This window comes from Thunnus thynnus, chromosome 18 (assembly GCF_963924715.1).
Source record: "Thunnus thynnus chromosome 18, fThuThy2.1, whole genome shotgun sequence".
Taxonomy (NCBI): Eukaryota; Metazoa; Chordata; class Actinopteri; order Scombriformes; family Scombridae; genus Thunnus; species Thunnus thynnus.
This window is the reverse complement of record NC_089534.1, coordinates 18,979,057-19,002,069: the sequence shown is the minus strand read 5'-3', so window position 1 is coordinate 19,002,069 and position 23,013 is coordinate 18,979,057. Positions and strand designations below refer to the sequence as shown.

The window sequence follows — 23,013 nt, the reverse complement described above, 5'->3', positions numbered from 1 at the left end:
CTGTTCTTTCCTGCCATCTGCTGTCTTTTCCTTTCGGGCCTCGCTCCAGCTAAGCTTATGAATGGCTACATGGTCCTAGCCAATGGCGGCTCCCAGCCTCGCTCCTCACCCAGCCTTTCCTCCCGCACTCTCTCTCGCCCCGCAGGTGACGTCATCGTCAACATGGACTCAGAGCCTGGGGTCCGAAAAATGGACACAGTTGTCAAGTTAGATGCTGTAAGTTTGATAGTCGTATGTTGATGCACAGTGGAGCATTGCCTGCTAATTTCTATAGTATACTGTGTGTGTTTATATATGTAAAAGGTGCAAGTGAAGCACAGCTTTGCTTCTGCTTATGGAAATGTGCTACTCATTCCTGTGTGATCCACTGTGTGTATTAATCCCTGTGTTGTTTTATGTGACACCCCCTGTCATAGACGTCTGATGCTGTAGTAAAAGTTGACATGGTAAGTAATCGCTCCTATAGAAATATGGCAATGAAAATATGCACTGAAGTTATTTGGTGCCTCATGCGAATAAAAACTGAGCTACTGAGAATCACTTCAGTGTCTGAACTGTTTCAACAGACCGAGGAAGAGAGCGACAAAGAGAAGAAGAAAAAGAAGAAGAAAAAGAAGGGAGGGGTGGAGGAGGAAGAAGAGACAGACGAGAGTGTGCTGGACTGGTGGTCCAAATATTTTGCTTCTATCGAGACACTGAAGGAGGTTTGTCTATTCTATTGTATTTTAGTCCACTTTAGTCAAGTGGAGTCTAGAGTGTATCATATGTTTGCCCTCATAATTTTCTCTGCAGACCCTGAGAGCCCAGGAGGCGGCTCAGGCTGAGGCGGAGGAGAGAGAGGACCTGGAGATAGCAGCAGAGGCAGCAGGTATTGAACAACAAATCAGCCAGGCTGCCTGCCAGCAAGCCTAAATGTCTGCAGCTTTGATTTCCTTTAAAGGGATATGTCACCAACATTGCATTTTAAGTAGTTATTCTGCAAAACCGACATATTCCTGACTATTTTCAGTACATTTTTTTATGGTTGCTTAAAAATAATTCTCAGGTGTTTATGCATTTTTAGTCGATAGCTCTGAGTATGAAGAGAATGAATTGTGTTTTGTCACCTGCAATGCCAGAGAAGTCAGCAAGAAAATTGTTATGAATTTTTTTCCAGTACAAAAAATGTGCTCTTTAGGAATGACAGTCATTGTCTATGTGAAGCTGAGCATGCAGAGGCAGCATACAGTGTGTGCTTCATCCCAGGTCTTCCTTCCCATTGAACTATCCTCCATATGTGCTTTGAACAGAGTCGAACATCATCATATTCATATCATTCATGACATTCATGACCTCCCAGCTCTGCAGTACACATGAAAGTTGGCTGAAATCGAATCACTGACTACACAAAAATAGTTTACCATCAGGCAGCAAACTATAAATATAACTCTGATCTGGAGATAGAAGCTACTTCTAACAAGAGAAATGGCAATTTCAGTGTTAAACTTTGGTATAAACTATAAACAAATGACATACAGAACTAGTCAAAAGTTTGGACACACTTTCTCATTTGCAGTGAATGGGAAAATGTGTCCAAACACATGAAACATAATATTTCTTTTATATCGTTGTAAAATTAATAAGACCACATTTCCCTGGTTGCCAAGAGGAAGTTGAGCAGCATCTACATTGAATTTTATAGGTTATCAGCGAATTTTACCGTGACAATCATTTTCAACATGCTTCATAACACTTTTAAAAGGGTATTCCACCTATTTATGAAATAATGATAATAATAGTTTATTTATAGAGCATTTATCAAAACCAGAGATTACCAGAGATGAAGTCTTTTACAACATAAAATAATAATCAAAATGAAATACATACAGAGTAAATTAAGTAAAATATGTGATATGTAAAAGTAAATACTGATTTTGCAAGTCTGAGCTGTGGTGCCCTATAACAGCAAAAGCTTTGTCCCCTTTAGTCTTGCATCTTGACATGGGAACTGTCAAAAGGGTCCTGCCTGAGGACCTCAGAGTAGTAAGTGTTGCGCCACCATTAAGTTGGGGGACTCACAAAAGTCTTTTGTTCTAGGAGTGCCTCTCTAGAGTTCAGTAAAGAGCATTTGGCTAAATTTACGAGATGAATTTGGGGAAATATGTTCCCTTTATAAGCACACTTGTCAACTTTCATGTTGAGTGCTGTGTGCAAACCTTGTCATCCCCTCTTCATGACTCAAACCCTGCTTTGTCCGCCTCCACCTCCACTCACTCCTCCAATCAGATATCAAACCTGATGACCTTCTTCTGAAAGGCTCCAAGATAAGAGAAAAGACAAAAGAGAAGAAGAGCTCCAAGGACAAGAAGAAGGGTCAAGCTGTGGATGGATCCGAGAAACGACCAGTTAAATCGAAAGTGGACGAGTTGATGGTGAGTGTATCGTTCACACTCAGTCTAAAATGAACCAGTATGCACTAATATTCATAGACATACTTGGTGTTTGGTGACCTACGCAGGTGTACAACAAGGAGCTGGAGAGTGAGTATGGCAACTTCGAGGACTGGCTTCACACTTTCAACCTCTATAGAGGAAAAGCTGGGGACGATGACGAACACGCTCTGGACGATGACAGAATTGTCGGAAGATTCAAGGTGGGAGTAAAAACAAGTGCATCCCTGCTGATGCAAGCTGACAAAAAATATTATCACGCCTCATCTGTAACCCGTTTGTTTTTCTGTGACTCAGGGATCCTTATGTATGTATAAGCTACCCCTGTCAGAGGAGATCACGAGAGAGGCAGGATATGATCCTAACATGGGCATGTTCCAGAGCATTCCTCATAACGATCCAATCAACGTCCTCGTCCGTGTCTACGTGGTCAGGGTAAGTGACCTCCCCACCATTTAAATCTATACTCCAGTTAAAATGATCATTTTCTTCTAATCTGTCCTGTTCTGTTTTATTCCTCCATGTCAGGCCACAGATCTTCATCCTGCTGATATCAACGGGAAGGCTGATCCTTACATTGTCATCAAGCTGGGCAAGTCAGAGGTCAAGGACAAAGAGAACTACATCTCCAAACAGCTCAATCCTGTATTTGGCAAGTGAGTAGAGAGAAACCTTCTCTTTATATAGTTGAACTTTGTTGTCATGCATTGGTAGAGAGAAAAGAGAGAGAAGAGAAAAGTCTGTATGAAACTTATGTCAGTGGGGGAAAAAGACAGAAAAATCTAAATAATTCTGAACTGCTTAAGTCAGATTAACGAAACCTTGCAGCGGTCATTCAAAAAGTATTGTCCTGATTTTTTTGTGCAGCAGATATTTTGAAACCAAACCTGAATCTTCCTCATACATATATCTTAAAGGGGACATATGCTTTTTCTCTTATTTTCATACTGTTATGATGTCAGATGTCTGTTAAACATGGTCAAAGTTCCAAAACCTGAGATGAACATATGTAAAAACACTCCCTGTGAGCCAAAAGCCTGCTCCGAACGCTCCATTTGCAATGTTACCTAAAGAAGCTCTTTGAATTGTAAATCATGCATCAAGATATTCCAGTAAACCCCATGACATGTCCCCTTTGATTCCCTTCTTTTTCTGTTTATCTTCCACTACGCCTTTCTGCTCAGATCATTTGACATTGAAGCCACGTTCCCCATGGAGTCCATGCTAACGGTGTCTGTGTATGACTGGGACCTGGTGGGCACAGATGACCTAATTGGAGAGACAAAGATTGACCTGGAGAATCGTTTCTACAGCAAATACAGAGCCACCTGTGGCATATCCTCCAACTACTCTGTGTGAGCATCCATGTGTCTTATCCTTTACATGTTTAAGTGATTGGTTTAGTAACAGTTTGACCATATGAAACTAGACACCTTTATTGTTAGTATTGTTTGAAATCTAGTGTACTTTGTAATTTGATTCGGACAAGAGTAAACAGAAATGTAATAGTTACTCTCTCTTCAGTCTTAAGATCCTTAATTTGACTGAATTTAGTATTTCATATGTACCTCAGACAATTGAGAAATGTAATACCCTTTTTGTTATTATCTATTGATATTAGCCATGGGTACAATGTCTGGCGTGATCCTATGAAGCCCAGCCAGATCCTGACGAGGCTGTGTAAGGACGGAAAGATTGATGGACCTCATTATGGGCCTGGAGGAAAAGTCAAGGTGGCGAACCGCATCTTCATGGGACCTACGGAGATTGAGGACGAAAATGGTAGGGAAGTGTTCTCCTAAAACCGTGACAATAATTTAAAGGTCCTTCATATAGGATTTCAAACATCACTTCACCATCGAATTAACTGTGATTTTGTACTCAAAGAACAATATCCTTTTATACTATGTTCACTATGCTCTGTTGAATGATTTTAATTGTACCACAAACATTTCAACCACATTTAGTCTTTCTTCTACCAAGGTTATTGTCTTGAACAGCACTTCTACTGTATATGTTTCTATATGTACAGTATGTTGATCACATAATTTAGTTTTTTTGCTTACATCAGCTTTCACTTTTTCTCTGTCTTCTCTTGGTTGTGTCGATCTCGCAGGTCTGAAGAAGCAGACTGAGGAGCATTTAGCTTTGACAGTGCTCAACCACTGGGAGGAAATCCCGAGGGTGGGCTGCAAGCTGGTCCCTGAACATGTGGAGACTAGACCCCTGCTGAACGTCGACAAACCTGGCATCGAACAGGTAGGAAAGACCGAGCCGCTTTATCTGGAGACCTTTAACAGATCAATCTGAAAGTTACTAAACTGTATCATTTTACTCAAAGGGTCGTATTGAGATGTGGGTGGATATGTTTCCTATGGACATGCCTGCTCCTGGACCTGCGATTGACATATCACCACGAAAACCAAAGAGGTAGGTCTGGCTAGTGATTAGAGAATAAGATTATTTCTGATAATAGCATGAATCCAATGCAAATTTTGGGAAAGATATTTATTGTACTGTCTAAAGTTCTTCAGTTTTTTCAACAGAATTTGTAGTTGAATCCCCAGGTTAAATAATGGTGAGTCTGTTTGACTAGTTAGCTCTCTATTTACTGTCAGATATAAGTCCAACTATGTGTGTGTATGTGTTCCTTCCTCCCCCCCTTACCAGATATGAGCTCAGGGTGATTATTTGGAATACAGACGAAGTAATACTGGAGGACGATGATTACTTCACTGGGGAAAAGTCCAGTGACATATTTGTCAGGGGGTAGGTACAGCGGGATGCGGTGACCAAGCCTCATCCCGTGGGTGTGAGCTGTGTGTGATTGTGTTTTGCAGTTAACCATTATTTTTTTTGTTTTGTTTCCATTTTTTCTGTGTGCGTGTTCGTGTCGTTTGTTGTGCGTCTGTCTTTGTGTTTGTGGTGTGTCTCCTGTCTGTCTGTCTGTCGTCCTCTCTCTCTTCTCTGGTCAATGCTCTGCTGGTGTCTAGCTTTGAGCTCCGTGTTGTTATTTGGAACACTGATGACGTAATTCTAGAGGACGATGCTTTCATGACAGGAGAGAAGATGTCTGACATCTATGTCAGGGGGTAAAACACACGATTCCACCGCATGGCTCGTACAACTACCCTCCCTTCCTTCCTCCTGAAGCCCTTGAATAATTTTTTTATCCCCTTTCCCGCTTCTTGTCTCAACTTTCCATCCAGCACGTATCCTCGCTTGTCTCTAACTCTCCAATCAGCACGCTGAAAACTAACAACAAATGAAAAATTAGTCCAGTCAAGACCAAACCACATAAACAACTTGTTGAGTTTGATTATAACTGTAATTGTACCAAAACAATCCAATGGCATTCACGCAGTTAAAAACTCACAGACCTTGGAAACAGCAAAAACTTTTCAGCAAAAATGGATGAGAAGTACTCAGAGGAATTCAAAACAAACTCCCATCAGCTGAGGAAAATCGTGTGATATGATCAAAGGCTCCAGAGCAGCAATTGGATAAGATTGTTTTGCCAATTTTGGATATGTTTGATAGAAAATATCTTAACTTCCTGATCTGTCATCTTATGATGTGCCTCAGCAGAGAGGCTTTTTCTTTAGCCAACCTTCAGTTAAGATTTCTAAGGTGAAGAATAAATTCAAGGATAGAGGTGGACTGTTAAACTTTTGGTTACTTTTGGCAACACCTTATTATAAGTCCCCCTATTAAGTGTTTATGAGCGGTATACAAACATTGAATAAATGGTTTATAACACACTATAACGTAGTTTTAAGTAGCCTTAAGTGTTTATTCATGTATTTGTCAACAAATATATCTCCTCCTGTGGGCACATATACATGGAGGTTAGTGTATAAAAAGATAACAAATGACAAAATAGTCAAATAGTTGTAATAATATCAAATATGTCATTGGAGAAATTATAATTGTGGACAAATACTGTACATTAAAAAACACTTAGAAATGTTCTTGTATCTGTTAACAACTTCATTATAGTGTGTTATAAACCTTGTATTGAATATTTATATACTGCTTATAAATGCTAAATAGGGGGATGTAAAGTTAAGTGTTACAGAGGGTTTGTGGTTTGGTCCTGTACTGCAGTTTCTACTATAAATTACTTTCCAGGAATTTTAATTTCAAGACATTTGCAGACTCTTGCATGGATGTATACAAGCAAAGAACATGCATGCCAGTACTGACACATGTTTTTAACAATGTTGTCATGTTACAGCACAAGACGTTTTTCACGGCAGACATTTTGACTCATGATAGCAGGAAAAACACATCAGCATAATGCTCTGGAACTGACACATAAAACAAATGCAGCCATTTTTTATGTTCTTAGTTCCTAATTTTCCTGCCATGACATGCCTATATGTCTGCCATGGAAAAGGTGTTTAATGCTTTGGATATTTAAAGTTTTTGATGCGGAGCCTCCTTACTCCTGCATAACCAAACTCACTTCTCCCTCAGCTGACTCGGTGCCACCCCGGCGTGGATGTGTCACCTCAGGGTTTCACTGTAACAAACAGGGTACCATCCTCAAACAACCCTAAACACTTAGAGGATGATTAAGTATTTTTTAAAATCCACGTTTCCTTTGTACTGTAGATTTCAGCGACTGACACAACTGTCGCACATTGAGGAGGACTGGGGTTGTTTCAGATGGATCCAGTGTTGTGATACAGTGGTTATGATTGAGGCATGTTTGACACATGTCCTCTATAGCCAAGCAAAACATTCCCAGTACTTAATCCCAGCCCTGCCCTAATTTAAGACAATGCATCTCAGTCACCAACAGTGGTGGAAGAAGTACTGAGATGCTTTTACTTAAGTAAAAGTAGCATTATTACAATGAAAAAATACTTAATTACAAGTAAAACTCCTGCTTTTAAAATCCTACTTAAGTAAATGTAAAAAGTATTGGTATTAAAATGTATTTAAATTGTTATTATTAACTAAAAGTATTCATTACGCAAAATGGCTCCATTTAATGATAAATGCTACATTTTGTAATATATGTTAAACATTTAGTGTTATATTGATCATATATATATTGTTGGAATAATAATATTGATTTATTGATGTGTGCATTTTAATGTTTTCAAGGTAGAGCTAATTTCAATTTATACTGTTGTGTGGTCTAATCAATAACAATAAATATTTTAAAAACTGATCATATGTTTTTATGTATAAATATTGATCTGAAACATAGTAAATATAGCTGTGAAATAAATGTAGTGGGGTAAAAAGTACATTTCCTTCTGAAATATAGTGGAATAGAAGTAAAAAATGGCAGAAAATAGTACAAAAGTACAAACACAGTACTTAAGTAAATGTACCTCTCCACCACTGGTCACCAAGTCATAGCACATTCTTCTCAGTATTTCTTCAGATCTGTCAGACTGACAATCCTCCATTGTCAGCTTACGTTCTCATATTTTTTAGTGTGTGGTGCAGCTTCCCTCCCTCTTCCTCCTGACTAATGAAGCCAGTCTCACTCAACTGTTAATGAAAAAGCTCCAGCCGGCACACAAAAAAAACCCTCACATGCTTTGATCCTCTGCTTGTTAGTATCTGCAGTCTGACACTATAAGGACAAAAGATTATTGTTTAACAGTCAGTTTGTATAAATTTCACTAATGGCATTTCTGCAAGCTTTTTGTTTGCATGGCTTTGAAAATAGTGTGAAGCTCCAACATCAAATCAGATTTGAATGGATCACTCAAGAAACACCTTTAACACACAAAAGTGTGTTAATCTGATTCGCTGTTGTGGAGTCGCATTATGCGTTTTGATTTTGACCAATTAGCATCATCTCTCTTGTTGGCAGACTGGTACATTTATAACATGTCCTTTGCTTCGTGTTTAAATTAACCAAATTAATATACTAACTGACAGACAGTTTCCTACACATTAAACTTTAAAGGTGCATGACTGATAAAATCAAATAACAAGATCTCTCTACTAATCTCACCAAACCATGATTCTAAAGGTCAACCTACCTCTAATTCTGATGACCCTGCACTGATCTGTGGTCTCACCTGTCTGTGAACCTTCCACAGGTGGCTGAAAGGGCAGCAGGAGGACAAGCAGGACACAGATGTGCACTACCACTCCTTGACTGGTGAGGGAAACTTTAACTGGCGCTTCGTCTTCCCCTTTGATTACCTCATGGCTGAGGAGAAGATCGTCATCTCTAAGAAAGAGTCCATGTTCTCCTGGGATGAGACCGAATACAAGATTCCTCCTCGTCTCACGCTGCAGGTCTGGGATGCCGACCACTTCTCTGCTGATGACTTCCTGGGTAAGGGCTGATAGAGATTATAGCAATTTTTTCTTGTTCCTGAATGCTGTAATCCCATAGAGAGTTTTCAATTCCAAATTTTTGGTCCATCTGTCTCTTTAGTTGTTTGTTTATAGGATGAATTACCCATCTGTTTTACCATGATCATTGCCAGGAGTCTTACCACAATAGTGTCTGACTGCTTTGACAATAACTGCTCCCAGGTGCGATTGAGCTGGACCTAAACCGGTTCCCTCGTGGCGCAAAGACGGCCAAGCAGTGCTCCATTGACATGATCCGGAATGAGCAGGAGCTGCCCACCATCTCCATCTTCAAACAAAAAAGGGTCAAGGGATGGTGGCCTTTTGTGGCCCGTGACGAGAATGATGAGATGGAGCTCACGGTAAGACAGTCATGAAAAACTGAGCGTATCAGCATGAAATCATCGTGGTGAAATTACTTCTAATCACCAGTTAGAAAGCAAATGTCAAGGCAGTAAAGGATGAGATGAAATAAGCAGTATAAAGAGGAGTGCAAGTAAAGAAAGAGCCTTAAAAGCAAGAGAATTAAAGCAAAAAATACAAGTTCAAATGTGAAACTTTTCAAGATAATGTTTTTTCTCTTTCCCTTTTTCTCTTTTTCTCTTTTCTTGTAAAATACTGGATACTTTCACCTCTTTAGACCTCAAAAAATCCTTCAAATGAAAAAATGCCTCCAAGGAAAAATCACTTTTCAGTTTAACTCAACAAAAAGGTCTTAACTGTGATAAAGGGTCAAACATAGAGATTAGTTACATTTAAGGGGTCAAAAGTCAAAAACATTGGAAACCACTGCATTAATCTATACAGGCAATACAAGGTTAATATTCCCTGTGTCAAGCCTAATTTCAACAGACCCAACCACACTGAACCAAACAAAAATACCACTTCACTATCTATCTAGTGGATTATTTTTTAGTGATTGATGCTGTCATTGCAGGGTAAGGTTGAAGCTGAGCTCCATCTGGTGACAGCAGAGGAAGCAGAGAAAAGTCCCGTAGGACTGGGACGCAATGAGCCGGATCCACTGGAGAAACCAAAGTAAGATATTGACTTGTTGCTTTATTCGACAATATATGTAGAATCTAACACTCACAAACACTCCTACAGTTACTTACAATTTGTTACTTTGGCAGTTAAAAACTGATGAGCGACGAGTGTCCCATAAATCTCTTCAGGAAAATCATTGTCACAGTGCAAAAAGCAGCGTTACGAAAAATTATCAGCAATTTACCACCAATCAACATTTGATATTAATTTATAAAGGTGTGATTTGGTCTAGTTTGACCCTTGATGCTTTCTGCACTGTCAAAAGGCCACTGTTACACTTTCGCACTCGTTTCTCCTCCTACCATTTCTTCAACTGTCTCCCTCTGTCTCTCCCCTCCTCTCGTCCCTTCCCTCTTTTGTGTATGTGACCCCTCTCCTCCTCTACCTTTCTCTCTGTTCTTGCCTCCATCTGCATTCCCTAACTCCCCCCCTCCACCTCTCCCTCCTCCTGCAAAGTCGCCCGGATACCAGTCTTATGTGGTTTCTGGGCCCTCTGAAGTCCATTCGTTACTTCATCTGGCACAACTACCGCTGGCTGATCCTCAAGGCCCTGGGGCTGATACTGCTGCTGCTCATGCTGGGCCTCTTCCTCTACTCAATCCCTGGCTACCTGGTCAAGAAGATGCTGGGGGCCTGACGCGCCGGTAGCCTTCGCCCCCTCTTCTTCCGCTGTCTCTGCTTCTCTATTTAACCTTCTTGCTTCATGGGTTCGCCGTCCTAACTATAGCGCCTCCTCTTCTGTCCAGCCAAAACACTCTTTTCCTCCACTGCTATCTCTCCTGTGTTGTCTTAGCTATAGAATAATCTCTTTGTTTTGTGTCTATGTATCCGTCTCAACCCTTTGTGCAACCCGGTGTCTTTTGCCATCAAGTGCCATTATACACTTTGTAAGTGACCAACTGTGAGTTATGAAAGAAAATGCAGGACTGTTTTTAGGCATAGACAAGCTAGGCCACCACCAGCTGGAGCTGTGCCAAACAGCTGGAAGAAATCTTTTGTAATTAATTTCAGATGCCCCATCTACCTCTAAAGTGTGAGTGAGTAAAACCAGTAGGCCACAACAAACAATAGAACAATAGAAACAGCAGCCATTACGGTAATACTTTTTTTTTTCAGGCCCTTTAATTTTTTTAATTTCCGAGTAATTTGCAGGTATTTAACGGTTAATTTCCAGGACAGTTTAGAGAGGGTGGTGCAATTGCGTACAAATTATTAAGAAAAAACAGACAAAAAGTGTTAAATAGCCAATTAATTATATTTGGATTCATACATAGATGTTAATTTGCAAAAATTCTTAATAAATTAGACTCCTAACAGTTCTAACTGACAGGACATACTTAGTTTTCAGTGTATAGTTTTGTGTGTCAAACTACATATCAAATTATTTTCTCAAAAAACTCTACACCACCAAATTACATAACCCTTTCAAAGCAATGTCCCAAGAATGAACAGTTAGGCTAGGATATTATTGTAAGAATTACTGTAATATGTTAATCATTGGACACACAAAACTACACACTAGTAAGCATTTTCTGTCAGTTAAAGAATTGTCAAGAGTCTAATTCATTAAGAATTTTTTGTAAATTAACAACAATGTACAAACCCAAAATATAATGAGTGGGTGCTTACCAACTAAACATGCTTTATACAGTTTAAGTTCTTTCTTATAATTTGTTCCAAATTGCACCACCCTCTCTGAAAAATGTCCTAAAAATTAACCGTTAAATACCTGTAAATTACTCCAGGAATTTCCAGGAAATTAATAAATATAAGTATAAAATTAAGGGACCTTGATTTTAGTTATTTAATTTAAGTTGCACACCTGTAAACATCAGTATTTAGTCAATGTTGAGGTTAAAGAGAGTCTGTTTAAATCCCATCCAGACATTCCTGCAACAATGGATACTTATTGTCACCCAGATATTATACAAAATAATATATGACATTATACAAAATACTGTAAGTCTGATTGTGATAATACCTGCACCTCAATAACAACATATAATGCTAGAATAATTCAGGAATATGAATAATCAGGATTTTAATGTTCCATTTCATATCCTGAATATGTTTAAAACCAAGATAAGACTCTTAACAGGGACACCAGTGTGCATATAAAGGAACTAAATGACATACTGTGTCTTGATGACAAGACACAAACCAAAAGTTGAATAAAGTTGATTGAAACTAAAGGAAACTGCCCTGAAAAAATGTCAGGCACCAGTGTTTGGAGCGGTTGGTCAATCATCCATCTATTTTGTCAACATATTCATTGTGCATGTTTCTTATTGTAAAGCTTTTAGTCTGTGATGTGGTATTTTGGTCTTCTGAAACATTATACTAATAAAAAAGTGGCTTGTGAGCAGTAGGTGATTTGTGGGTGGATGAGGGGGGATGCCATCCCCTTTGTTAGCAAAATGATCTAATTGCATCCCCCTTGTTAACTTGTCATCCCCCTCTCCATCCCCTAGTAGCAGAGAGAGTGCAGGGACAGAGAGATTGTTTAGTTGAATATGTCTGCCTGACTCATTGATCCTTTATCTAACTGAGGTTTGTGCAAAGGTAGAATCTATGGCCCCATCCACAGCTCTGAAATATCAGTAGCCCAACTGTGCTGTGTACTGATAAATCCATGGCACTGTCCGTGGTGCTGAAGTAGCAGATGGTTTTGTACTTCTGCCTTTTTCTCTCAGTCCTGCCCTTCTGTCAGTTTCGTCTCTGATCTATAATATTCTCTAAGCTATATACTATAAGTACTCAATTCTATAATATATTGTAGCCTATATATTCTATAGGGCAGTGTCACCTTCATAATCAAAGTGACAAGTAGCAACGTGTAGTCACGGAGGTGGAAGAGGATCATAGAGACACACTGCTGCTGGTAAAGCTGAACAATGACAGAGAATTGTAATAAATTCTTAATAGAAGCAGAAGTTTTAAAATGCAGACTGGTTTTGCAATATTATTTGGAATTTTGAATATACACTGTTAATATAGAAACTATTTATATTGTAAAGCTTTAAATTAGTGGATTTTTGGAAATATTATGATTGAGATGGTTTTAGAAGCTAAACTTCAAACATCATTGAGTATATGATTGCCCTTGTTATTAATTTTAGTATCAGTAATATAAAGTTTAGTTTGCTGTGTCCTCTGCTTTATCCACGATTTCTCGGTACAGTCTCAATTGTCTTCACAGACCACCATCCCCTTTGTTAAAATTTCACAAATCGACCTCTGGTTGTGAGCATGGCACATTAAATTTGATGAAAATACTCAAAAATAAAACATGGCTTACTAACCACTAATGCCAGCCTTCTCTTTCTCTCTTCCATCCCTTTCATCACTCACCCCTCCTCACCCTCAATCCATCCTCACGCCCTCTTCACCATATTCTTCACCTTTCACCTCCATCCCTCCCACCTAGCCGCCCAGACACCACCTTCCTGTGGTTCCTGAGCCCGCTGAAAGCCATCCGCTACCTGGTGTGCAACCGCTACAAGTGGCTGATCATAAAGATCGTGCTGGCCCTGCTGCTGCTGATCATGCTGGGCCTCTTCCTCTACAGCATGCCGGGCTACCTTGTCAAGAAACTGCTGGGGGCCTGAGCGGCTGCTGGGGAGGACAGGGAGGGAGGGGGGAGGGTGCTGGCTCAGGTGTCCAAAACCAGAAGAAGGTGTCCCGCTCTCTCCCTCAGTCTCACTCACAGGAAGGGAGGCAGAGGGAGGAGAGGTACTGTGGAGGTCTGATTGCATTATTTTATCCTCTGTAATCCATTCTGATCTTCATGTACAGCTTGACACCTTCCACTTTACCTCTGAGGAGAGAAGCAGAAAGACTTTTCCCCAAAGTCATGAGAAACACTAACAGTAACCTCTATCCAATCTGCAGCAAGTTTAACAAATCTAATCTGGACTCTATCCTTGAACTGACTGAAAAGCAATCATCTGGCAGAAAGTGACCCCTTATCTGACCTTATTTTACTAATAAATGTTACATGACAATGAATGTTTCTTTAACTGTTTATACAGCTTTTAATCTAAGCATTTCAATTCATTTATCGAAGTATGTTCATTTCAGAGCACTGGGGTTGTGGTCAGACGATTGCATGGATGTTCATTTCAAGTGATGCTCCTTGATGCTGTTAAATCTCCCATTTCTGCTACAATGTCTGCTGTTGATTTAGGTTAATAGGGAACAAATGAACAATATTTTTAACAATATTATAGCCCTTGCAGTCTTTGCACACTTCGAGAATAATAATGAAGAAACAAAAATAACAAAGATGTCTATTTTCCTAATGACAGAACAAGACAACTTCAAAATTAATCAAATGGTGAAATAATGAAATAAGCTTTCCATAGGGTCAAGTTATGTTAAACGTTTAATCTCTCAAATAAAAGCAACAAAACCAGACTTGGGTTAAACAATATTTGCAAATAATTCTCAGCAGCTGTTTTAACCTCTTTTGTATAATCAGTATGTTGACTGTGTAAGCTCCGGTCAGAGGTACAGTGGGTGGGTTCTCTCAGAAGCTAATGGACACTCCCATATTTTTGTGTAATTGTATAAATGCTCACTGTTCTGTGTCACAAACCCTGCTGACATAATCCTCAGAATTAAAAAATTATTTGCAAATATCATTCAACCAGGCCAGGACCAAGATCAGTTTTCTACCAAACTGTAGGCTTCTATGTCAAAATGCATGCATCATAGTGATAACTGACCAGAGAGGTCATGTGTGTTGGCATGACTGTCCTTCCACCTCGACACGAACAAATTACAAACCCCTGTTGTCTTTAACATTACATATAATGTAAAGATTATCTCATGGGAATATGATAAAAGTGCACTTGAGCAGAGTGGTAAAGGAGTCTGGGAAAATTCTCGAAACTCCGGCACTGTCCCTGTAACAGATGGCATCGTTTGCAGTGTCCATTACCCACTTTTCAGGATTTGCCTGTGCTTGACCTGTCGTTCATTTGTGTTGGAGTCTTTGTTTGTGATTTTGTGTTTCAACGATTACAGAGTTATTGTTTGCACTAAACTTGCCTGTTTTTACGATGAATTTGTGTATTTATATATCTGTTGAAAATGTGTGCACTATTTATTTATTTTTTGTCTGTTTTGGCAATTTCAAATAAAGTTAATTCCATGGACTACATGTTTGGTAAAGTTCTCTCACCCTGAGTGCGTGAGAAGAAGAGGCTGCTTGCAATTGCCTTTTTATTCTTTAAATCTCTCTGTGCAGTCGTCCCAGCGCCAGCATGTCGTGGCTGCTGAGCCCGGTGAGGACGATGTGTATTGTGGCCTGGAGGCACTACAAGCTGCACTGCGCTGTGCTGCTGGCCGTCGTGCTGGTCGTACTCTTCCTGGTTCTGCTCTTCTTCTCTCTGCCCTCAGAGCTCAGCCACAAGCTCTTCAACACTGTTGGGTAGAACAACATACATGCAGTCCTGACACACACACGACCACTGTATGTCTCTCTTTGTACCTCACAGGAGCTGTTGTATGTCTTTACTCAGCTATAATGGTTACTGATGTTGCAGTTGATTGTTCTGTTTTTTTTTTTCTTTAGGGATGTAAAAATAAAAACTGCAACCTCAACATGATTTAAAAGAAGCTTTATTTTTCTAATGAACATAAATCACTCAACAAATACCGATGATTCCACATACATGTCCTGTTTCCGTTGGGATGATTCAAAGCTGATTGAAGATTATTGAATCTCCAACTCTGTGCTGACCTGTCAGAGATGTCAGATGGATGATAGAGAATAAACACATTCATTTATCCTATTAGCTTCATTTTTAATTTGGTCTATAAAATATCAGACAATAATTTTAAAAAATGCACATCACATGTTCCCAGAGCCCAAAATGTTGTCTTTAAATTTATAGTTTTGTCCAAACAACAGTCCAAAACTGAAAGATATAAATTTTTATGCGATGAAGAAAAGCAGAAAATCTTCACATTTAAGACACTGGAACCAGCAAATGTATTGTATGGCATTTTTCACTTGAAAAACGACTACTTATAAAAGTGGTTGATTGTTAAAATTATGAATTTTCAACTAATTCATTGATCAATTGATTAATCCACTAACTGTTTCAGGTTTAGAATAGGCTGTTATGATTTTAAAAAAACCTACATTACACCATTATATTACACACATTACATTACTGTATATTATTGTTACTTTTTGTATACTTTTGTTGGGAAAGTTACTCATCTGGAAAACAGTGTGACTCATACAAAAAAAACATATCAGAGACATAAATGAAAACACACACATACTCTTGAGTTGAGAGATTGTTGCAGCAACATCCGCAGCTCTGTGTTCTGCTGCCTCAGACTCTGTGTCTCAGTGGTGAGCTCGGAGATCTCTGTCAGGACCGAGCTGAAAACACAGAAAAATAAAAATTACCCATTTGAGCGTGGATGGTCGTTTGCTTTTTGTTTGTGTGTGTGTGTTACTCACAGGTGCTTTTTTAGTATGTTCTCTGCTGCCTCCCAGAGTCTGACTTTGTCCTCAGAGATGATGTTGCCCATACTCTCCCAGTAGGCTTCATCCTCTGAAGCATCCCGGACACACAGAAAGCTGGGCTGTTGGCCAGCTGAGCTCTCCCTTAGAAAACACCAGGAACAGATTAGCATCAGGTAATCATAGCAAGACAGAAAACAAGCACACGTTTGCCTTTGTTGACATGGAGACATGCCTATTTCTTTCCAGCTGTTGGAACTAATTGGTAATTTCAGCCTTTAAATATAATGGAAAGAAATACAATCCTCGTAAATAAGTGGTTTATATGAGGATTGGTTATTTCAGTAAATTTTTTATCCAACCTGTAATGCATGTGCTGCTTTAGGAAACTCTTAAAAGCAGGCAGGACATGGTTAGGATGCATGCTGGAGGATTCACCCAACTCAGCACAAACATCCTGCGGGCAAAGAAAACACACTGATGCAGAGATGCAGAAATAGTAATTATCTAAAAGTCTTGTTTGTCAAGTTGATGTCCAGATGGAACTCCGCATTCCTCATCTCTTTCCCTCCTCACCTCAGTCAGCTCTCTCTGCTGTTGTTGGTACTTTAATAAGAAATCAGCCAATTTGGGCACATCTGCCTCATCAATGCCAAAAGTCTGGAAGAGAAAACAAAATAATTGCAGACACCTTTTAGCATTAGTTAAGCACGTTTTTGCTACATACAGTCCAACAATACACTGAAAGCAGCTGCTGAAGACTGCAGTGTGCTGGCTGTGTTTGGCCAAAAATGAACTCACACTAAGGAGAGAGCCCAGCCTCACAACAGTCTGTTCATCCTTCTGCAGGCGAGCCAGCAGATTCAGGAGTTTATCCTCCATCAGGAAGCCCTGAGACAGCAGGGAAAGGAAATATTTGGTTGAACATGCTTGTCACATAATTTCGTATTATTCCTTTTATGTGCTGCTTTGATGACTTCAAACCATAATATTAGCATTTTGATTAAGGAAAGCATCATTGCACAGATTAAACTCATTTACTCTCCCTTACTTTGACTCCGCACACATACTTTCATAACGCTTTCACATACACACATGAAGGACTCCAGCCTGTAGAGAGGATGTTTCAATTAAGCTACAGATCATCTACAAGCTTCACAGCAGCAATTTGGGGCACATTATAGTCCATCTAGAAAACTCCAGCTACAATGCGACCAATGCAGCAACTTCAAAGCTAAATCGGCTGGAGAGATTACACGAGAGATTATAAGACAAACACGCAAATCAAAGGACTAGTTCAACATTTTGGGAAATACACTTGTTTGCTTTTTTGTCGAGAGTTGGATTAGAAGATCGATGTCTCTGCTGTAAGTATGAAGCTGGAGCCAGGAGCCAGTTAGCTTAGCATAAAGAAATCCACCATAAGCACCTTTAAAGCTCACTAATTAAAACGTTATATCTCATTTGTTCAATCCGTACATAAACCACAGTGTAAAAATGTTAAGTTGTGGTTTTACAGGGATTTATGTGACGCACTATTTCTTGGCTGGGATCAGTCACTTCCTGGAGATGTGTCAGTGTGGGGTTGCCAGGCAACCAGCTGAGACTGCAGATTATTTAATAAACAGGTACAGTATAAGAGTAATATCCATGGTCTCATTTCTTCTTGAAAGCATATTTCCCAAAATGTCGAACTTTTTCTTTAATTCAATGTATGCATAATGACACATACCTTCTCATGTTGTTTCTGTGACATGTTTGTGTTTATTATGATATAAATATATGATGTGATTGTCTAAAATGGTGTATGATTGTTGTCCTTTTCTGTACAAACCTCTGCTTAATGAACTCTTACTGTCATAAGCATAAATCATAGGCTTCTTTCTCACCGACTCATCACATAGCAGCTCCATAAGCGTCTTCATCGTCTCCATCGACACCTTTCCTTCCTCCTCTACAGCGCTCCCACTCTCCACCGCTGTCCCTTCCCTGCACGCTTCCACGTCCGTGCTCTCAGCGTCAGTGCTCCCAGCTGAGGCATCCATCATCATCCCCTGGCTACACTGTACAGCCTGCCCAGTTTGAAACAGCTGGGAGACAGCCTGGCAGGTGGGCCCCTGGGCCTGTTTCTGAGGCTGGAGTGGACCAGAGACATCCATGAAGGCCATAGGAGGTCTCTCCCAGGGTAAACCAAGATGCTGCTTGTAGATCAGCGAGTCAATGAGCAAAGCTCCCTCCACTAGTTGCTTCACCTCGGCTTCAATCATTAGCCACATATCCTCAAACTTCTTGGCATCCACAACTGCAAAGTGCCTGCGTGGAGTGAAGCAGGGGTCAAAGAAAAGATGGTGGATCAAACACTTGATTCAAGTTTTCATGTAAAAAAAGGATTTTGTATCTGTCTGGTAGCAATTACATCAGACCCTTCCATTGTTTTATTTGGAAAATATCAGCCTTTTCCATCAAGTGTTTGTTTTGTTGTCTGGCTAAATGCTGTGTTTTGTCATGCATGTGAAACAGTGTACGCCCTGTGATAATTATGTGAATAATTATGACTCACTTAATTTTCTTCTGTATGCGTTCGTATTGCTGGAAGTTACGTTTGTATTCCTCAGACAAATACCGGTTCTTCTTCTGAAATTGTTGGTCCTGTCTGGTATACTTGTTATGTAGGTCTTTCACCTGTGTCTGCAGACTGAAACACAAAGCCGAGAAACAGTGAGTGAACTGAATATAACAGCGTCAGTATGTATATGTGTGAAAATCTGTGTGTACTACCCGAGGATTCTGGTCTTCATTTGGGCCAGGTTGACTTTGTGTACTACTGTGTTATTCTTTTGCTTTTGATGTTTCAAATCTACGATCATGTAGTTGGCCTTTATATATTGACGTTCCCTCTCCAAAACCTATACAGGCAAGAATGAGACTGCTTTTCAAGCGGTTGTGCATTTATTTTATTCTTGGCAAGGCAATAACAATAACTACTACTATCTACTGTATGTACTGGTTTCTGACCAGTATTTTTAAATAACATCAAAGAAAAATGCTGGGCTCATCAGGAACCCTTATCAAATATCAAATAAAAGGATAAGTTACTGGGATGCATCTTGATATTTGTGCAAACCTGAAATTTTTTAGCCTCTCCTAAGTCGACGACGCAGGACTTATCAATAGTTTCCATCATCAGGTTGTGAATTTTTGCCTCATACTCCTCCACTTCCTTCCTCTTCTCCGTCAGCCTCTTTTGCTACAAGTAAATTAGATATAATTAGACACACCGTTGATACATCAGCATTTGTTTTTATTTCAGTTATCCTGACCTGTTTGTCCGTAAGCTCCTCCACGTATTGTTCCCAATCGGTCCTGTGTCTTGCAAGCAAGATCTCGTGTTCCTGCTTATAAACACTCTTTGAACGACACAAAGGGCAGCTATTAGTAAGAATGTCTCAATGACAGTGTTAACATGCTGATGTTTAGCAGGTATGATGTTCACCAGCTTAGTTCAGAGTGTCAACTAATTAGCACTAAACTCAAAGTACATCTGAGGCTGATGGGGATGTCATTAGTTTTTTAGGTGTTTGGTCATAAAAGACAAATTAAAATTTAAATTATTCAATTGAAAGCCAGAAGGTGAGGGCAATCTTGAGAAATCAGTCAAGATAATGAATCAGTTTCCTGTTGCAGGCCTCATCCATCTGATTCCCCCTTACAAGTTCATTTCCATTTGTCATTTTGGAAGATGTAAATGAACTTGCTAGGGGAGTTTGAAGTTTGATGCAGAGGTTCAAACGTACTCTACAAGTTATTTAAAGCTGCTTCTTGACCCAAATCTATTCCTACTGTACCTCAGTCTGGGCCAGCTCCTCCCTGTAGGCCTGTGTCAGGGTTTTGATCTGCTCGTCCATCCTCTCCATCATCACATCCAGCTCCTCCGCGTGCTTCCTCAAGTCCTTAACATAGCAATCGTCTCCATTCTTCAGCTCCTGTTCAGACAACACGAGAGGTGATCAAATTAATGAACAACGCCTCAGATTACAATGGCAAATAACTCTAAAACCTTGCATTTGAGTTTTGTTTTCTGAGGTTTTCTGCTTTTTATTCTTATTATTATTACTTATTTATATATATCTTTACCGAGAGTGTATTAAATAATGTCTGACTTAAGTTGGTGACTCTATTAAAAATGTATTTTATTAATAGATAGATAGATAGATAGATAGTTACCTGTTGCAGGTCATTTATGAGTTTTTTCTTGTCCTCTACGAGCTCAGCACACAACTGTTGCTGGCTGTTCAAGGCTTCCTGCAGCTCCTGTGGAATCACCTTCTGCTTAGCCATCGACCAACCTCTGCTGATCTCCTCAAATTTTTCCTGACTGGACTTAACATCATTCTCTAGCTGCTCCAATCTGGGCCAAGAAGGACAAAAATGGCAGCAAACAGGGATGGAGGAAAGAGAGAGAATGATAAAGATAGAGCAAGTAAAATTTCCCATTAGGTTTTTTTTAAAAGGATGTATTCTGAGAGGACTGTATCTTTATGACATCAAACATAAAGAGGATAATGGGGAATCTGGGGAAAAAATGACCTTATTCTGCGAGCTTCCTCCAACTCAGTCCTTCGCAGTGATTCTTTCGCATCAGCCACAGTTCGGATGTTGGTCACTGATGTCGTCAAATCTCTCTGCAGGTTGATTATCCGCTGAATGGGTAGCTAATATAAAATAGGACAGTTTCTATTCAAGTTATCGCACTGCTAATTATGTTCAATTATATTAAAGTGTGAATTTCAAGAAATTGCACTCAAGGAAATAGTGGCTCATTGTAATGATCATTTTACCAGTATTTATCTTTGATTGATACATTACTTAAAGTTTCTCTGAGCTCACAGAAAATCAGAGTTTTCGATCATGATTAGTGACGTCACAACTAGTTTTGGGCCAAGTTTCAGTGAAGTAGTAGACATTTTGTATCCAGCAGTTAAACTTTTGAAAAAAACACATCAGACACAATTTATTATTCAAAGCAGAGGATTTTTGTATGTCTCAAAACGTGAATGTCGGGGATCTTTAACATTACCTATACGTGGTCATGGAAAATATATCATGATTTGTCATAATCAGTGCTATGTTGTTTAAGTAATATTATCAGGTATATGAAAAGTCAAGTCCAGCCTGTTTTACTGATGCCTTCAGAAATAAGAGAAAGACATTTGAGGAACAGACAAAACAGTGTTATTATCAGGCAGCATTGTTTATGTTTGAGTAAAACATTCAAAGACAAACTACTGAAAATGGGTTGTTTGTTTTTATTACAACTTTTATTTAACTGTCTTAATGAAATTTGAGAGGAAATGCAAAGGGAAGCATTTGGAAACTAAACAAACCAGTTCACTTTCCTCCACCTCCTCCTCTTCTTCAGACTGGCGCTGTATGGAGACCCTTTATGAAAGTGTACAGTAACAGTAGGTTATGTTGAGCCATTGTATTCAAATGAAAAGTAAACATGATAAAACATAATGAAAAACTGCAACGCGTGGATTTGTATATCCTTATAAAGCCAGTAAATTATTGAACTTATTACTAGATTAATTATCATTACGTTGCTGTTGTCCAGGCAGTATGAAACATATGTTAACTTGTATTCGTTAGCGTGAAGTTTTCACGATTTACCCGTTATTGGCCTCTTCATTTCCCGACACAGACGGTTCAGGCGCCTCCTCTGGATCCTTATCAACTTCTTCCATATTCAGAGTATGCGGTATAAAAGTTACCCACACTTATAAAATACTAAAATGATGAGGATAGCAAAAACACAGCAGATCTGTATCGCCGCAGTCTGTTTGGTAAGTGTTGCTATGGCGACCGAGTAACGAGTGCTGCCTTCGGGTGCCCCTCGTAAAGCTCGGACTTAATAGATTACTTCATAGGTCATAGATTAAACAGGATTTGTGCAAAAAAAAAAGTGCTCTTAAAAAACACCAAAAATTAATGGCTGTTGTTGTACGTTAGAGGTATTTCTTGACGTATTTTATGCTCCATGAATTTACTTAATTGTGTACTCACATGATTAACATTATGTGATTCTGAAAGAAACTAAGGGGAGAATATTATTTGTATGCAGTTGCTGAAAAAGTAAAGTAATAATTGAAACTATACACTTAAAAGCAAATCTGTACGAGAATAAGGAAAGATGTGAATTAAAAAAAAATAGTAATAAAAAAGTTTAAAAATAAGTAGTGGGTTGTGAATGGGCTAGGGTCATGACACTGAAGATAACACAAATTTTCCTTTTTGTAATCATTTGAAGGACATGGAAACATCTTGTCAAAATGATTGCTCTGGCTCTGACCTTGTACTCTACAGTATATAGGAACTTTTTGACAATAAACGTTTTCTACTGTCATAGGCAGCTCATCACTGACCATTTTTACAGTTTGACATTGTATTTTGAATGTAGAAGCTACACAATGTAAAAGTTTGTATGAAATTTCCTGTAGCAACATCAGAACAAGGAACCTGGCCCTCTGTCTTTTCTTTTTCATTTCTATAATATTTCAGCATAAGTAGATGTATATAGATTTGCATCACTTTAACACAGGTGCAGTTTTTAAACATATGGGTTATTACATAAACATATGTTTTCGCACACCATGAGCAATGCTAAGAGTGCAGTGCTTATAATGCAGAGTGAGAAATAAGTGTGGAATGATATTATACATG

The 23,013-nt window shown here is 39.2% G+C and overlaps 2 protein-coding genes across 3 annotated transcripts in view; one reads left to right on the top strand and one right to left on the bottom strand.

Annotated features, from left to right (window-relative positions):
* otofa (otoferlin a) overlaps positions 1–14,973 on the top strand; it is a 78,059-nt gene extending 63,086 nt beyond the window's left edge. The window contains exons 31-47 of the mRNA XM_067572302.1: positions 50–216; positions 417–446; positions 567–704; positions 793–868; positions 2,266–2,411; positions 2,498–2,632; positions 2,727–2,864; positions 2,958–3,085; positions 3,614–3,784; positions 4,051–4,211; positions 4,546–4,688; positions 4,771–4,859; positions 5,100–5,198; positions 8,501–8,742; positions 8,946–9,124; positions 9,700–9,800; positions 13,237–14,973. Coding sequence (XP_067428403.1) covers positions 50–216; positions 417–446; positions 567–704; positions 793–868; positions 2,266–2,411; positions 2,498–2,632; positions 2,727–2,864; positions 2,958–3,085; positions 3,614–3,784; positions 4,051–4,211; positions 4,546–4,688; positions 4,771–4,859; positions 5,100–5,198; positions 8,501–8,742; positions 8,946–9,124; positions 9,700–9,800; positions 13,237–13,417 — 2,324 coding nt within the window. The 3' untranslated portion in view covers positions 13,418–14,973. The remainder of the gene's footprint in view (positions 1–49; positions 217–416; positions 447–566; positions 705–792; positions 869–2,265; positions 2,412–2,497; positions 2,633–2,726; positions 2,865–2,957; positions 3,086–3,613; positions 3,785–4,050; positions 4,212–4,545; positions 4,689–4,770; positions 4,860–5,099; positions 5,199–8,500; positions 8,743–8,945; positions 9,125–9,699; positions 9,801–13,236) is intronic.
* Positions 14,974–15,173: 200 nt separating this feature from the next.
* Positions 15,174–22,162, bottom strand: drc1 (dynein regulatory complex subunit 1 homolog (Chlamydomonas)). 2 transcript variants are annotated; one of them, XM_067572301.1, is made up of 17 exons: positions 21,964–22,162; positions 21,678–21,732; positions 20,881–21,005; positions 20,518–20,701; positions 20,139–20,276; positions 19,614–19,700; positions 19,418–19,540; positions 19,072–19,199; positions 18,854–18,988; positions 18,183–18,606; positions 17,095–17,184; positions 16,870–16,953; positions 16,656–16,750; positions 16,291–16,437; positions 16,107–16,209; positions 15,488–15,555; positions 15,174–15,236 (listed from the first exon to the last, which is right to left on the bottom strand). In XM_067572301.1, the coding sequence occupies exons 1-16, from the start codon at positions 22,035–22,037 to the stop codon at positions 15,529–15,531; spliced, it is 2,019 nt and encodes a 672-aa protein (XP_067428402.1). In that variant the 5' UTR covers positions 22,038–22,162; the 3' UTR covers positions 15,174–15,236; positions 15,488–15,528. The 2 variants fall into 2 exon arrangements, with proteins under 2 accessions (XP_067428402.1, XP_067428401.1); XM_067572300.1 differs by lacking the exon at positions 15,174–15,236 and having other exon boundaries at positions 15,419–15,555; positions 21,964–22,161.
* Positions 22,163–23,013: the final 851 nt, after the last annotated feature.

Excerpts from the sequence above, each read along its gene's own strand:
- drc1 (XM_067572301.1), bottom strand. The coding sequence starts at position 22,037 with ATGGAAGAAGTTGATAAGGATCCAGAGGAGGCGCCTGAACCGTCTGTG. Across the intron at positions 19,701-20,138 it reads AGGAGCTGGCCCAGACTGAG|AGTGTTTATAAGCAGGAACA; the intron begins GTACAGTAGGAA and ends TGTCGTTCAAAG. Across the intron at positions 16,210-16,290 it reads AACATACTAAAAAAGCACCT|CTCGGTCCTGACAGAGATCT; the intron begins GTGAGTAACACA and ends CTGTGTTTTCAG.